This window comes from Sparus aurata, chromosome 17 (assembly GCF_900880675.1).
Source record: "Sparus aurata chromosome 17, fSpaAur1.1, whole genome shotgun sequence".
NCBI classification, from domain to species: domain Eukaryota; kingdom Metazoa; phylum Chordata; class Actinopteri; order Spariformes; family Sparidae; genus Sparus; species Sparus aurata.
The window spans coordinates 15,383,744-15,401,039 of record NC_044203.1 but is presented as its reverse complement, the minus strand read 5'-3'; the positions used below and the strand labels follow the sequence as shown (position 1 = coordinate 15,401,039).

General features: G+C 38.2%; 1 protein-coding gene across 2 annotated transcripts in view; it reads left to right on the top strand.

The window, feature by feature from the left end:
* The first annotated feature begins 3,782 nt into the window (after positions 1-3,782).
* The window catches only part of adcy2a (adenylate cyclase 2a), a 64,321-nt gene continuing 50,807 nt past the window's right edge, over positions 3,783-17,296 (top strand). Inside the window, exons 1-2 of one of the 2 annotated variants that reach the window (XM_030393896.1) lie at positions 3,783-4,405; positions 8,212-8,409. In XM_030393896.1, coding sequence (XP_030249756.1) covers positions 3,860-4,405; positions 8,212-8,409 — 744 coding nt within the window. In that variant the 5' untranslated portion in view covers positions 3,783-3,859. The remainder of the gene's footprint in view (positions 4,406-8,211; positions 8,410-17,296) is intronic. The other variant, XM_030393895.1, reaches the window with a different exon arrangement.

The following is a 17,296-nucleotide window of genomic DNA, read 5'->3' as shown; positions in this document are numbered from 1 at the left end:
CACTACCAGCGACCATGTTACTGTTGTTTGGTCCTGTAATGTTGCTTTGTGGGTTGAAGTGTGGGACATTTCTCTTTTATTTGATAAGTGAAGGATCTGTTTAGCTTTCCAACTGAGAACACCATTAGACCTACACACCAATGATCCGCACCTCAAGCTGTTCCATTCACACAGATACTACCTCCGAAGGCAGAGCAGAGCTGGAGCCAAACTGTCCCTGCTTTTCACATCTGAAACTTTCACATAGACAGCAATCTGAGAATCTGCGAATGATTCCCTCACTGAAAGGGCAGTATGAATGGGGCTACTGTTGGAGGTGTATGTTGCAATCGAAAAATTGTAGGTGGATCTGGCAACTTGTAAGTGACTGTCCACCCACTTAAACCTGATTGGACTGACCCTGCATGAACTTTAACACACAAGTCGCAACAAGCTTTTTAAGATTTTCTTAATGAATATGTATAATTCTGATTTATTGCTTTGTGCAGTAATAGTTTGGTAATTTAAATTCAGTGCTCTGAAATGGGGCACTTGATGTTGTGAGGGGATTAATGGAATCTGGAAGTCATCATTTATTAATGTTTTTAAAAGCAGTATTTGGGCCAGCACCACTTTCATCATATTTGGCTTGCCCTGTGTGTGTGTGTGTGTGTGTGTGTGTGTGTGTGTGTGTGTGTGTGTGTGTGTGTGTGTGTGTGTGTGTGTGTGTGAGAAGTGTCTGTACTTGTATGTCTTAGCATGTGTGTGCATAACGTTTTTGAGCAACTGCCATATTTTTTGGAAAGCTGTTTGTTTGCACAGAAGAACTGAAGAGCCATCATTTAGAAACCAGTGACTTAACCCGTTTTGCCCCACTGGCAACAATTGTTGCCAAAGTGTATCACTGTCATTTTCTACTCATTATAAAAAATCTCAAAGGTACTTATGCAACTTTTTCCACTTATATGCTAGTAGACAACTTAGACAAAAGTTTTATTTTATAAAAAATTGTTTCCAAGTGCTTCCTATCACATGACATCATCTGCTTCCTGCTACTTCTGACTGAAGACATGGTTGATGCAAATCCTCCTGGAAAGAGGCAATTTTCATAAATTTCTTATGATTTTTCCCCCAAACATGTTTATAATTATTTAATCATTTAAGTCTCTAGATTAACCCTCCCCCAAAAAATTTTACCTGGGATGAATATTTTTTTGATCATGGGCTTATTTCTGTGAGTGGCAACAAAAGTTGCCAGTGGGCACATAGCTTGTCGCTAACTAAAGGAAAACACTGTCTGTAGGATTGCTCATAATTAACTTATTTCAAATTGAAGAATGATGTACAACGACTCATTTTAGTCCTCTTAGAATACTCTTCCAAGCTAAATAAATTCACAGGTATTCAAGGCCTGTGTCTATAGGATTTTTAGGCGGTCGCCACCCCCTCGTGGCCCAATTGTTGAAAAACGCATGCTAAAGTGTCCTCTTGGGAGCCAAAACAATCACTAAAGTTACCTCTTGGGAGCCAAAATGCATGCTAAAGTGTCCTCTTGCTTGGCAAAACACAATAAACTGCCCCCTTGGCTGGTTAAAACATGATAAACTGCCCTCTTGGGTGGCAAGAATGCGCGCTAAAGTGCCCTCTTGGGAGCCAAAACGCACGCTAAAGTGTCCTCTTTGGAGCCAAAACAAGCACTAAAGTTACCTCTTGGGAGCCAAAATGCATGCTAAAGTGTCCTCTTGCTTGGCAAAACACAATAAACTGCCCCCTTGGCTGGTTAAAACATGATAAACTGCCCTCTTGGGTGGCAAGAATGCGCGCTAAAGTGCCCTCTTGGGAGCCAAAAAGCACGCTAAAGTGCCCTCTTCAGTGGCGAGAACGCGCTGTATTTTCACCCCTGCCCTTCGAAAAGTCTGTGCACGCCACTGCTGAGATGTATATCTGATAAAAAAGGTTATTTAAAATAAAGAAACTAGTTCAAATTGTTTGTTTTGAATTTTATACAGGGGGAACCAAGGTTTGAACCATGATCATTAGCTACCTTCCTGGGATGGTAATATCCATTGGTATCCATGTACAGTTTTATATATATATTTCTTGTTTTACACCCCCCCCCCCCCCCCTCCATCTTTTTGTTATTATTCATTGTGACTATATTATTATTTTGTTATTACTATATTATTATTATTATTATTATTATTATGTTATTATTACGTGACATTTGACCTAGTGACAAGCTGTGTGCCCACTGGCAACAATTGTTGCCAGTCATAAAAATGCTATTTTCTTCAAAACTAAGTACAAAATGGAAAAAATAAATACATAACATGATTCAGAGGGACTCAACTGATAAAATGATATGCCTTACAAATCTGGAAAAAATCTGGGCACAAATGGGTTAAGACACATAAAAGAACCCGCAAAAACAAATTACATGAAGTAATTCTGATTAGGGCTGCAGATATCAAATATTTTTAGAATCGAGTATTCTATCGATTATCCCATTAATTAATCGAGTAATCTAATAAAAAATTATTTCGCATTATTAAACAACAATGCCAAATAATGCATAACGAAAATGACAGGCCTCTTAAATAGACCAAGCACTTGGCTTTTATTCCTGAAAAAAACATACAGGTTTTTATTCCAACTATTCTTAACACGGCAAGTGAGGGTGTGTGTTTGTTTGTTTGTGCACAAGTTATTTGGTGTAGGCTATTACTCTCTTGCAATTTAACATGAATTAGTTTCCACATCTTAACATGATATCTAGTCATACCGACTTCAGGCTACAGCTTCTACAAATACCATACGTTCTATCTAGTGATGGTAGGCTACATTAAATTAGCTAACACCAATGTTACGTTACCTTGTGTCGGCAATGCTTGGTGAGCTGGTGTTAACAACTGGATGCATTCGGTTCAGATGTTGAATCATTGTTGACGTCCTGTTGTGGTATGCCAGTTCTGCTTTGCAGCAGGCACGTTGCACTTTGTTATCTTCTTTTTTAAGAGTGAAATGATCCCAAACTTTGGACAGTTTCTTGGCTCTCTGCCATCGCGCCCACTCAATTCTGAACGTAGTGGTGTATGTCTGGTGTACCCTAACCCTAAACTGAGCAGGCCACATAACACGGTTGATAGAAATTAAATGAATCCCCGAGGCAGAGATTTTGCTTCGACCATTTTTTGTAATTTAATTTATTCGAGTTACTTGAGTAATTGTTTCAGCTCTAATTATGTTTGTATTTGATGACTTTTGCAGTATTAGATCAGCTAATACTCGTAAACATGGATTTTGAGTTTTTAATAAAAAAAAATTTAGCTATTTTTTAAACTAACCATTGATAGCGGTTGAATACATCTGTGTATTTTTGCTAATCTGTCACCATTTCTCCTTCAACTACTAAGAGCTGTTTGAACAAGTCTGGCATTTAAGAAAATTGCTGTCTGACAGCGCAGAGACAGAGCAGGAGAGAGGAATGTGGATGACTGAATAACATAAGGTGTGATGTGGTGGGTTATTTCACTTGTGAAAATCATCATCATCTACTGGATTGAGCTTAAACTGTTGTCTTTTCAATTCTTGTTTACCAGTTTCTCAGCTGAAATCATAACATCACATTTATACTACATAATACATAAATGTCAGTGTCATAATTTCTCCTCTTGTTTTATTCTTTTCTCTCTCTCTCACTCGCTGTCTTCTTGCTGCTGCACCTTCTTTTTCCTCCTCCCCTCCCCCTTAGCTCTTTCTCCCTCCCCTTTCCCTTCACTTCCCTCCCACTTTTCTCTCTCTCTCACTCAAAAGAGCTCACAGTCTCTGCGCTCCCCTTCATTTCCCGCTTCAACATGTTGGCAGGAGGAGAGAGAGGAGGATGCTGCGCTCTACCCTCGGTGCGTTCTTGCCACCCCTCCGGCCAGCGCACACTGCTTCTGACTCCGACTCAGCCTCAGCTTTCAGTTGTCTTCGCCTAAAGGACTTAAGAGAGGAGGTGGAGGAGGAACCAAAGGCTACACTGGAGATCAGGAGCTCATACACCGGGGTCCCCAACAGGAACAACAACAGCAGGAGAGCAGAACAGAGCAACTGCTCCTCATCTGTGGTGGAAACTATTAATACCTCAACAGTGACCACCTCCTCTGCCTCCTCTAGTTTCTCTCCCTCCTCTACCTCCTTCTTGGCTCCCAGATCCATGTGGCAAGAGGCAATAAGGAGGAAGCGGTATCTCCTGGACCGGGCAGGGGAGTCTGGTGAAGGGGATAAAGGAGGAGGAGGTCAGGAGAAGAGAAACAGGTCCCCGGATTGGCTGTATGAGTCCTACTACTGTATGAGCCAGCAGCATCCTCTGATTGTGTTTCTGCTTCTCATAGTGATGGGAGCCTGCCTGGCTCTGCTGACTGTGTTCTTTGCTTCAGGACTGGTAAGCATCTCATTCATAACATGCGGAAAAACACTCAAACACACAAACGCACACATACACACGCACACACACACACACACACACACACACACAAAAACACAAAATGTTTGCAGAAAAATGTATTTCGTAAACAGTGTGGATCGAGGCACATGTGGCGTACACACATAGATTTTAAACTCTCACGCTGTCTATAAGCATGCATAGGGAAAGGATCACACAAGCAGCCTTACCTATCATGCGACACAAACGTGGAAATTTGGGCACACACATACGCACAATCCGCTGGCTTGTGAAACACAATACATGTACTCCCCTCTGACTCACTCACATACAAATGTGCACACACAGACAAGCGTGCCAGTGCAACACCTATGTACACGCACACTCTCACAGCATGCCGCCCTCATTGCAGCACTAATGCGAAGAGAAGGGTGAGATAAAAGTGAGGGGGGAATAAGGGGCTCAGTTATTGTCTGACCTCATGGTTGGCTGAACTACAGATACGAGATCTGTTTTCTTCTGTCACTATTTTGAGAGGATTATCTCTTCTAAAAACCTGAAAAAATAAATGTAGTGACGGCAAGGCACTCCTGAAAATAAAAAAACATTATGAGTGAAATAAAAAATAGCCCAAACTTTTGCAGTGCACAATTTGACTGGTTATGATCTAAATGGTCTGCTTGGCCATATCTATCTTTAAAAAGAAAGCATTTTTAGAACATAGTAAAATATTACCAGAATCTAATGATTGATTTTAGAAGATATACTAACATAACTTTATTATAGCTTATCACATTTTTCTATTAGGAGAGTGCATCTCCCATTCCCTGGCACTGCTGAGTCTGCTATTAAGAAGGGATTAGTCTAAAACACACTGAAAGAGACAGAGAGAGCACTGACAAAAACACAGGGTGACGTATGTGTGGGTTTGGGTGTGCGTGTGTATTTCTTTCTGTTACCTATTGGGGACCTCTTCTGGCATAAACATGAGTAGTACTAATGGAGATTGATTTACTGGTTAGGTTTAGGGATCAGGTATAAATTGAGGTCAAATTGAGGTTAGAGTGGAGTAGAGGCATAAACTGGTTACAGTTAGGGTAAGGGTTTGGGTTGGGCTGTACACAAAGCATGGAAGTCAAAGTAAAGTCCTAACAAGGATAGCTGAGCAAACCTGCAAAATGACTAAATCACCAGAACAAAATTAATCAGTGAGAACACTTACAAATGATACAAATGAAAAAAGCTTGTTTTTCTGCACTGTAACTAACAACCAGCAGATGTTGTTGTTATTATCACCAGTGGAGTACATTTCTATGCAATCAAGACAAAACAGAGTCACTTATCCCTGATTAGTCAAAAAATTGTAATCCCTTAATCTAAAAGACGAGAAGAGACAACAATATTCTGATTAATTATATTTAATCTGGCAACTTTTCTGATGGCATTAATTGCATTTTAATAACCTCCTGAACAATGATGTAATTATCATAATAGCAATGTTCTGTTCTTACGGTCTTGCACATGCGGGAGATTTTAAGTGGGTAATCATCATTCATCATTTTTCTGACTTATCGCCTTATCAACAACTGTTTTTTTTAACCGAAGAATGACCTAATTTATCATTTAATTTTGGATTTGGTATATGATCCAGCAGGCAGTATTCGTGTTAAAGCTTTTGTAAGAGTGTTAAAGATAACTAGCAGCAAAAACATGAAGTATTCATGTTGAGTTGTAAACATGGGTGCTCCAAAACTATAAAAAAAAAAAAATGGCCTTTGAAATCCCAAGTTTTTATATTTCTCAACAATCAGAAACTAAGAAAATAATTCTGAACATGCTTTTGTGCAATCATAACGAACAAGCATCTCTGTAAATGTCTTTTTCTGTTAGGGCACTGCCTGATCTCTACTACATCCTCTTTTCTTATCCCTCTGCTGGATAAGCATTACTTTTGCTGCTCCCTTTTTCTCCCTTCCATCATCCCCTATTTCTCGACAATCTCATGCCTCTGTCATCTCTCACCTCCTCATATTTCTGTCCCCTCTTTTATTTGTATCCTATCATCCCTCCATCCTGCTGGCTGGCTGACCTAAATCCTGAGCTGTTTTGGAGCTCTGCTCTGGGCGAGACAAACTCTCTGTGGCTCTATGCAGCCACACATATCCTCTTCTGTCCTAGTGCATTGACTGTATGCATGAAAAAGAGACAGGAGGATGGTGGGGGCAGGAGGCTAAAGAAGGAGAAAGCAAGTAATGAAGAGAAGGAGGACAAATGCGCAAAGAGAAGCATCGTGAGCTAGACTGGCATTTTGAAAGTTAGGTCCCTTTTGAAGACAATGATGGAAAGAATAGGAATGTGTTTTTAGTGATAAGGGAAAACAATGCATCATTCGTTTTCAGAATAGCATAAATAAAGATATCCATTCATTAACTTGGAGTATGCAGAGTAATTTCCACTGCTCATATTTGGAGTTAAGAAAGGTCAACAATTAATGGTAGATCAAACAAATCTTTGTCTTTGTGGATTAATCAGCAGCAGTGTCAACTAATTAAGAGCTCTGTTGTTAAACTAAATAAAAATCGGAATACGAATTCACCCAATAGCAAATATGACACAAAACTGGGTTCAATTGATAACCGTATATTTCGCAGACACACTTGCCTGCACAGCCAAACGTGCTAGTGAGGATGTGAGATATCTGACTACATATCCATATCCTGAACATTTTCCATCCCCCATCATATGACTGGAAAAGCAATGATGGGGAGAAGCCTGGAAAAAGGAGGTAGTACAAACGACTCACTTCGCTGTGCGATCATCCTACATGCACCTTGAAGAAACTCCTGAAATTTTTATTAGAACTTTCAGATCTAAGTGTATTTCAGAAAGGCTGCAGCAAATCCATTATGAATGTGGTTTCAACTTTGCTCCTGGTTAACACTGGGGGCTTTTTAGGGTTTTTCCACACTCCCTAGGATGTTCTCACAGTATACATTGTTTGTATCCCTTTTTTTGTTGTCACATTGTTCTCTGTAGGCTCAAGTGAATGCCATGTTCTGAGAGATAATGTACAGTAACAGGATGGGTGGCATTTCATCTTTCCAAGGAAGACAAGGCAAAGCAGTTCAAAATGTTTTAATGCATACTAAATAAACATTTAAAAGGACTTGAGCAAGAATTGTGAAATAGCATAAGTCATCAAATCAAAAGTGTTAATTATACATGCATGCATGGCTATAAGCAGCATTCTTCTATTACATATAATCCTGAAAGATATAAGATGGATAATTCAGCAGGCATATTGTTATGCAAGACTTCTTATATTTTCTAGTGATATGATATTTCACAGTCTTCATTTGCAGTTCATACTGAGTCTGTTCACAGTTTCTTGTTGCTCAGAGAGGTAAAGCTACAGGACATTCAGTACAAAAGGACATTTGTTTTTTTCTCATCACATCTAGCAAAGAGCAAGCTTTGTGGTGACACCTTGTTTAAAAAAGTGGAAAAGTCTGAGGATCTGTTTTCTTCCATATGTACTGCCTCTTTTGCTGAGTCATATCAGCTGGGTTGCTAAAGAGGAAAGACGGAGCTAAAGGAGTGGCTTTTTATAACCCATCAAGAAGTCTCTGTCTTCTAAATTTGCTTCTTTTCCTTAATAATCTCTCAGGCAAACCAAGTTTTCTCTCAAATGAATTATTCCTCCTTCTCTGAAAAATCACATATCTCTCCCTCTCTCTCCTTGATAGCCTGTCCACATGTCTTACTTTCTTTTTTTTAAAAAAATGTTTTATCCTGTCCCTTTTCAGAACATTGAGGACCATGTGGCCTTTGTAATCACTGTGCCCACAGCGCTGGCTATCTTCTTGGCTGTGTTTGTTCTCGTCTGCATTGAGTCAATCTTCAAGAAGCTTCTGCGTGTTTTCTCCCTGGTCATCTGGGCCTGCTTGGTTGCCATGGGTTACCTCTTTATGTTTACTGGCGGGATAGTCTGTCCGTGGGATCAGGTAAGACACTGTGGTTAATTTGTTTGTTGATGAGGAACATGTGGTACATTCTGTTATATCTGGTAGTTTTATTAGAAATTTAGTGGCTTAGGTGAACAGCCATTACAACAGATTGTGAATGCACAGTACATGATTCAGTCCTATCTCTTGAAAAACAAGTGATTTATAGTGTCATAGTATTTATAGTATCAACAAACCATAAGTACGTACATAAACACTAAGGGGTACTAAAGAAATCTAGGCTAGTGGATTTTGGATGTTGCTGATACATATTTCTTTCTGTCATACCTTGCTCTTTTTTACGATTAAACTTATTTGAGATCTCCTGTGGTGAATGACAACATCTGTGGTAAATATGTTGGCTTTAGTGGTGCATATTTTGTGAAACTTAATCAGAAAACCCTAGCCTTATCCATGCCACGTCAATTTCCACTTGTCAGGGGACATATTTATTGATTTACGGTTTAAAAATATGGCCCTCCAATATCATTTCCCTGGTTGCCAGAAAACATAATGAAATCTGGTAGCAAGAGGAGCTTGAGATTTGACTTGGCTTTTCTTTGCTTGTTTTCTGTTTTGCTTGACTTAATACCTAAACATATGCAGCTGCTCTCCGGACCAGTTTTATAAGTCTATGATGAAAGAGTGTTGAATGGTAAAATGAGACTTGGGGATTCAGATGGCCTGGAAAAAAAATCTCCATCCTTTTATTTAATCTCTTGTGATATCTGACCTACATTCTAAATCAGGCAGTCTTGTAAGTTTTGGATTGATCACGCACAAGCTTAAGTGCTTCCTGACATTTCATCGTGTTTTTGTCTTTTTCTTTTCAGTGATTGTGAATTAATATAGAAGCTGATTGTACTGAAAAGCTGTAGAGATTAGGCTATATCAGAAAGATAATAAAAGAGTAATTGATTGTTACTGTCATTTAAAGGCTCCCTTCTACCTTAACTGTTCATAGACATGTTTAAGTGCCCTTCACTACCTTTGATCCTTCCCAGCCATAGTTTGCTTTCAATTTATTGTGTTTTATTAAGCACTTTCTTCAAAACCTTATCAATGTAGTTAATTGAACAAATAAAATCTAATAACTAAATCGCAAACACAATATGTAAAACAAATGAGAGAAACAAGTGGTAGGTTTATTGAATAAGCTTTTTATATCAGATCAGATCTCTTTAGCAGGGTGTAGAATAGCACTCATTTCGGTACAGAATCACAAAGGGGAGGATAAAAGCTACATGGCCAAGTAAACATTTGAGGTATTTGGGTATTTGCAGGATTGAGTAAGTGGTCTTCCAGTGGCTTTCTGTTGGAAGGTTTCTTTTGCTGCAACATGTTTTGTCACATTTTGTGGGTAATCCAAACACAGTACTGTTTATGTATACATGATAATGGCAATTGAATGTCCATTTTCAATATTGGTAGTATGACATTTTTTTTTGTTTGTTGTTGTAAGTCCTTTGTTGCATCTTCAAACTTCAGAGAGGGATCCAAGTGATGCTAGATTGAAGGGAATAGAGAATAATGCTAATTTGATGTCAAAAGTCATGAATGATGTGATGCCTATATAGAACCATCCAGATTATTATTTTTTAATGTGTGTATCTAGAATTGTTGTATTGAAAGCACAAAATTCAACTTGATGAATAGCTCAGCTTGTGTGGGACAGCTGATTACGTGGCCAACATACACTATATTGTCAAAAGTATTCGCTCAACTTCCTTGATTCACATATGAACTTAAGTGACATCCCATTCTTAATCCATAGGGTTTAATATGACATCCACCCTTGGCAGCTATGACAGCTTCAACTCTTCTGGGAAGGCTTTCCACAAGGTTTAGGAGTGTTTATGGGAATTTTTGACCATTCTTCCAGAAGCGCATTTGTGAGGTCACACACTGGTGTTGGATGGGAAGGCCTGGCTCTCAGTCTCCGCTCTAATTCATCCCAAAGGTTTTCTGTTGGGTTGAGGTCAGGACTCTGTGCAGGCCAGTCAAGTTCATCCACACCAAACTCTCTCATCCATGTCTTTATGGACCTTGCTTTGTGCACTGGTGCACAGTCATGTTGGAACAGGAAGGGGCCATCCCCAAACTGTTCCCACTAAGTTGGGAGCCTGGAATTGTCCAACATCTCTTGGTATGCTGAAGCATTCAGAGTTCCTTTAACTGGAACTAAGGGGCCAAGCCCAGCTCCTGAAAAACGACCCCACAGCATAATCCTACCTGCACCAACTTTACATTTGGCACAATGCAGTCAGACAAGTACGGTTCTCCTGGCAACCGCCAAACCCAGACTCGTCCAACAGATAGCCAGATGGAGAAGCGCGATTCGTCAATCCAGAGAACGCGTCTCCACTGCTCTAGAGTCCAGTGGCAGCGTACTTTACACCACTGCATCTGACGCTTTGCATTGCACTTGCTGATGTATGGCTTGGATGCAGCTGCTCGGCCATGAAAACCCTTTCCATGAAGCTCTCTACGCACTGTTCTTGAGCTATTCTGAAGGCCACATGAAGTTTGGAGGTCTGTAGCGATTGACTCTGCAGAAAGTTGGCACACTAAGCGCCTCAGCATCCGCTGACCCAGCTCCATCATTTCATGTGGCTCTGTGGCCTTGCTGTCATTCCCAATCGCTTCCACTTTGTTATAATACCAACGATAGTTGACTGTGGAATATTTAGGAGTGAGGAAATTTCATGACTGGACTTGTTGCAAAGATGGCATCCTATCACAGTACCACGCTGGAATTCACTGAGCTCCTGAGAGGGACCCATTCTTTCACAAATGTTTTAGAAACAGTTGCATGCCTAGGTGCTTGCTTTTATACACCTGTGGCCATGGAAGTGATTGGTATATACCTGATTTCAATTATTTGGATGGATGAGTGAATACTTTTGGCAATATAGTGTATATTAATGAGTGCAGCCACATAGAATATTATTGCTGTTTGATGAGCCATAGGGTTAGGGTCAAGCCATAAATAGATCATCTATCATGTAATCACACTGGGGGAAAAGTGCAGTCATCTGGTATGAAGGAAGCCAATCAGATGTGTAGTGTGAAACTGTTGTAAATCAACTTTTGTAAATCAATAGGTATTTTTTGTCCATGAATTTATTACTGTTCTTATGGTGCAACTGCTGGCCCACTGACTATTTCCAATGTGACCCTCTCAGTACCACACAGCAGCATTTGAGTCAGAACATATAAAAAAAATGCTGTTAATCCTAGAACAGTACAAGAAAAGCAGGAATGCAATGTAATTTAACATTTTCTGTGTGTGTGTATATGTGTGTGTGTGTGTGTGTGTGTGTGTGTGTGTGTGTGTGTATGTGTGTATGTATGTATGTATGTATGTATGTATATATGTATATGTGTGTGTATGTGTAAATGTGTATATATGTATATATATATATATATATATATATACATACCCTTACTGTATCTACTGACCAGCAGTCAATTCTAATAAACATATATATATATATATATATATATATATATATATATATATATATATATATATATATATATATATATATATATATATATATATAGATAGATATGTGTATGTATATATGTATATGTATATATATATGTTTATTAGAATTGACTGCTGGTCAGTAGATACAGTAGACATATATATTGTATATATTTTAGTGTTAATACCAGCTAGTTTTTAATGCTGAAATATACAGAATATTCCTTGTCCCTTCTTTCAAGGTGCTCTGTACTATGTACTTATGTGCTGTGTACTGTGTATTACATTGTTTAGAACCATTATAGCTGCAGTTAAATGTAGCAAGACGAACAAAAAGCAGTGTTGTCAGGGCTCATTGAAGACACCACAGTACATAAAGTCTTCATAATTTGAAAGCTGACTTAATACTTGGCAAGACAGATGTGGAGTGTGGCCTCATCTATCACAAAAAGGTAGCTAAAGATACACTGAGTCACGCACCACTCCATTCTCTCCTGTCTTTTGCTTTCTAAAAATGTCAGGCCATTATGCCATTAATGCTCTCTGATGGCTGCATCTTAACCATGTTAATTAATACTTACCTGAAGAGATATTATTGTGTATTGCCACTGCACTGAATGTGTTTTTAGGAGCTTGATGACACATTATTGATGAAATGAGTCATATTGCTCCACCTTAGTATGCAGTATATTTAGTATGCTTTATTTATCATTTTGATTTGCTGGGGAGAACAGAAAACCTACTCCTGGTATCAGTGAAAAGAATGTGAGTCACATTCTATCATGCACTCAGTAATGAAAAAAGGTTTGAATGATATATATATATATATATATATATATATATGTGTATATATGTATATATATATATATATACACATGTATATATATATATATATATATATATATATATATGTATATATATATATATATGTCATTTCCCAGTAACCCAGGATAAATGACAAAGAGTAGTAGCACTCTATTAGCCTGCATTGCGATTTTTTAGCCTCCTTTGAGACTAACTGGACATCATGATAAAAACAATGATGAGAGTACAGGGCCCAGCCTCTGAAAAAATATGTTATGATTACTGCTTCAAATTTTCTCTTCTTCTTTTTTTTCTCCAACTCTTTTAGCATTCATCTTTCTTGCTCTTTAGACCCATCTTGCAGATAACTTGCAACCTATGTGCGCTCATTTAAAGTAAGGCCCAAATTATATATGATTTAATAAAAATGTGAGAAATTACCAACCTTTGAGGCTGACAAACCCATTCTAAATATGTTTACTGGACTGTAAACCACCAAAGCCAAACAAGGAGCAAGAGTTGCCATTTACTTTAAACATGTCTTGGCACTTTAAGTTGATCAAGTTTTACTATGTAGCTTGGACAGACCCGAATGCTTCATAGCTTTTGCTGTAGCGATGGCAGTGGACTGATGGGGATGTTGCTCTGGCTGCAACAAAAAGAGGCAAATGGTTGATAAAGAGAGTGAGAAAATGGAGCTCCTTAATAGCTTTTAATTAGTCTTCTGCACACATAAACCTTCACACATAAAAACCAGTGAGGGAGTGTGCTCAACACTCGCTCGCTCATCAAGTTGACTTCAAAGACTTTGGAGGTGAGGACAGTGTCTCCCCTCCTGTCCTAACTCTCATTAGAGTCATTATATAACAATAGCAATATATAAAAGCTAGCACCCCCAATGCAATGCTTCACTTTTTATAGATGTGTTAGTTGCCTTTTGTGTGACTCTTCACCTGTCAGTGGTGCAGCAAAATTATGTTTTATAACTAAAAAAAAAAAAATTGACACTGCTAGTCATCCTGTTGAAAATGAACCCGATTTTAAACAAATTATAAATTCTGTTAGAACTACAACAATTAATCAATTGCTAAATTAACCAAAAAATATCTTCCATAGTTTTCTGCCATTTTTCTAAAAAATACAAACTACTTCACAAACATTAAATATCTACGTTATTGACATATTTAGTTCTGGAAACATTTTGGATCTCAACCCTGAGTAAAACTTGAAGATGTTGCCTTATTTGCTGTTTTAGTTACTCCACTGCATTAACTTATCCACCAATTATATAAATGACCAAGTCTTTGAATCTGTGGTTACCCTGGTGTTAATGTGCAGTTGCTAGGTGGATGTCTGCTCCAGAGACGAAATGGAGAAAGGCAAAGTAAACATTGTAGTTAATTCAATGCTCTCTGTGCTGTAGCTAGGAGGTAGCCATGAGAAGTAGGGGAATGAAACAATCATTGGAGGGGAGATCTGTGGTAATGATGGGGTGCCACCATTACCACCACCACCACCATGTAAAGAACTAAGCTCATTAAAGATGATGCCTTTTGTTGCATGTCATTCATGTAATGTTGTCAGTGGATGAGAATGCTGCGCCTATAGTTATAACTTAAAAGTCCTTAAAAAAAAACAACTGAAAATAGTGATAACTAACAGACTTGTAGAGAAGTTGCTAAGATACCAGTGTGCAGGAAATGTTTGAGTAATTAACAGTGCGGCAGAAAAATGTTATTTGAAGTGTAGGAGGAAAGAGTAAAAGTAATATATAACACAGACATGGAGACAGGGGATGAATACATTAATGATGTTTAAATCCAAAGATGTCTGAGCATGCTTTTCTTATTGCTTCCATGCTGTGTGAAGTGATGGGTTTATGGTTCAGTTGTACAATTTTGTGTACCGCTTCTTTTTTGTTTTTACCATTTTAAAATTTTGCACACATAAACATTCACACTTCACACACTTGCAGACTAATCTGGACTAATCAACCACACTGGGACTAATCTTAAGTATAGTGTGTTCTGTACCAAGAGAAATCAGTGAATTTGTATGGTGCTTTTATGAAGAGTACAACATTTTGGTTATCTTCAAAGTGGCTATAATATTAGTATGTTCTTGAGTGTCTCAAATGACAATGTGTAACATGTGAGGCATCACTTGTATTGGCGGACTTGCCGAGAACTATCACCTTAGTCTGAAGCTCCCGTTTGGTTTTACAGAGTTTTATAGTGAGTCTCAGACCCTTTTAGCTGTTCTACCCTCAACTTCGCTGCTTTGGTTCACTCTCACCACTCTCAAATATCGTTATCGGCCACAGCATGCAGCCGTTTTCAATGAAAAAACTCTACCTGCACAACAACAAATGGCAGACAGACACATAGAGCAACTAGCTTGTAGACATAATGAGCAGTTAACAGCTAAAAATATAGTTTTTTGTACCACCATTGTGTTGTCCCTCACGACTCCTAACCTGCCCTCTGGTCACCCTTCTTTAGTTTCTTATCCTATACTAGTTACTTAACACACCTCTCAAGCTGTTTTAAGTTTTGTCATTTTCAGCTGCCTTCAGTCAAGAGAATCCCATGAAATTTTTTGCCCATTAGGGGCTCTGCAAATGAACTCTATCTTCCGAACTGCTTTGCTAGGTTTTCACATGACATGAAGAGCATGAATGAACAATCATAACACACGAACCAGAAGACAATTAGACTTGGAAAAGAAGGAAAAAATAAATTGTCTAGATTAATTTACAGCTTCTTATTTGATTTCTGATGGTGGTTTCTATTCACTATGTGATCACTGTGCTTTTCCCACAGTATTTCTACATACAGTTAGGCTCAGCACAGTGTATTTGAACACAACCAACTTGTTATTTTGGCTGTTTATTGAAACATATTAAAGTTATAGTACAAATTGAAGACAGGGTTAAGGATTACAGCTCATTAATATGCAAATTCTAGTTAAGTTTGAAATCCATTGGATGTACAACAAATTGTATAGCTATTCAAATTTAGTGTAATATTTCTGTCTGTATCTATTTTTTCCATAGATGAGCCAATGTGCTCTATTCCCCAACTAATTAAAAAGCCTTATAAGATTAGATTACTTTCTTGTTATATGTAGAAAATATATATATATATATATATTTCACAGGACATTTCACAGCCATGTTGATTGAATTAAAATCGGCAGAATACAATAGAATTGAAGTCAGTTACTTGAAAATCAGATGCAATGTTTGTGCTGTGATAAGTTCGATTATGGTTTAGATAATGATTAGCTAGTTTCTCTTTTTGTATCATTTGCTATTCATAGCAGCAAAGACATATATCATCTTTTAACTATGGTTGTTTTAGCTCTGAACAACTAATGATATTTTTTGTGTGCCTTGTGTTCTTCTGACTGTCACCCACTTCGAAAATCAAATTCTAGTACAGCATTATTCTAATGGAAGTATCTCTTCCCCTACTTTATTCTTTTTATATTGATGAAATTCCAAACCCTGACACCCTAATAACCTGACTTGACTTCTCCAATGCACTGCAGAATATAACTTGAGTCCAGATGGCACTAATGATTTAATGTATTTCAATTGCATTTCTACTCTGGTTTAAGCAAACCTACTTGAGATTTTTCTATTTTCCTTTCTCTGCATAAAGCGGCTTCGCCGCATAGAGACAGTGTTTGGGAAACTACTTTGCAAGCGTAACTTGTAAAACTACATGTAGTTCAGCCTGGCAGTAGTTTGAACAAACTACATTTCTACTCCTGGAGAAATGTACTTTGTAAAACTACTGCTAAAAAGCTAAAGTAGCTTTAGCAACTACTTATACTCATTACACTAATTTAACTCAGCGTTAAATAAATCAACATATGGTGTATGTGAAACAAAATATAATAGCCTACAAAAAATTCACATGCCAGAAGAAATATGCCTCTCAACTCGAGAGGAAATAGTCGAAGGAGTCAAAATGATTGTTGTTTTCAGCTTGCAGGGCTCACATGTGAACACGTAGGTCGTGTCTGTAGATGCATCTATATCCAACATGTACATGCTCAAATATGGCCATGGTTGGGCTGGCACGTTCAGGGGCTCATCGATGGTAGCGGAAGGGTTGTCCATGACGTGCTTGTGCCATATGAGCACTGCCTTCCTTGGCACAAATACCCACCCACTCTGTGAAGCATTTGAGTGCTGCCAGGGCAAGCCAATCAGAGGCAGTGTTGGCTTGGCATGTCACGACATGTTTCATGCCTTTTTTCAAAGAAAAATTAAATTAAATTTATATCAGGTGGGTCTTTTTTAGATAAAAAATATTTCATGTAATTGAGTAGTTAAACTACAAAAAATGACCCAAAAAGTAGTTAAATTACTTGACGCAGCACAAAATATGAATGTAGTTTAACTACCAGCAAGTTACAGCAAATTGTAGTTAAGCTATGTAGTTCAACTACATGTAGTTTACGTCTCCCCAACACTGCATAGAGAACATTGTCATCTGTCAAAATAACTGTGATATTTGTGTTGAATTCCTCACAGAGATACAGTAAGAAAACAAGAGATAGTAACATGTTAAAGAAGGTTCT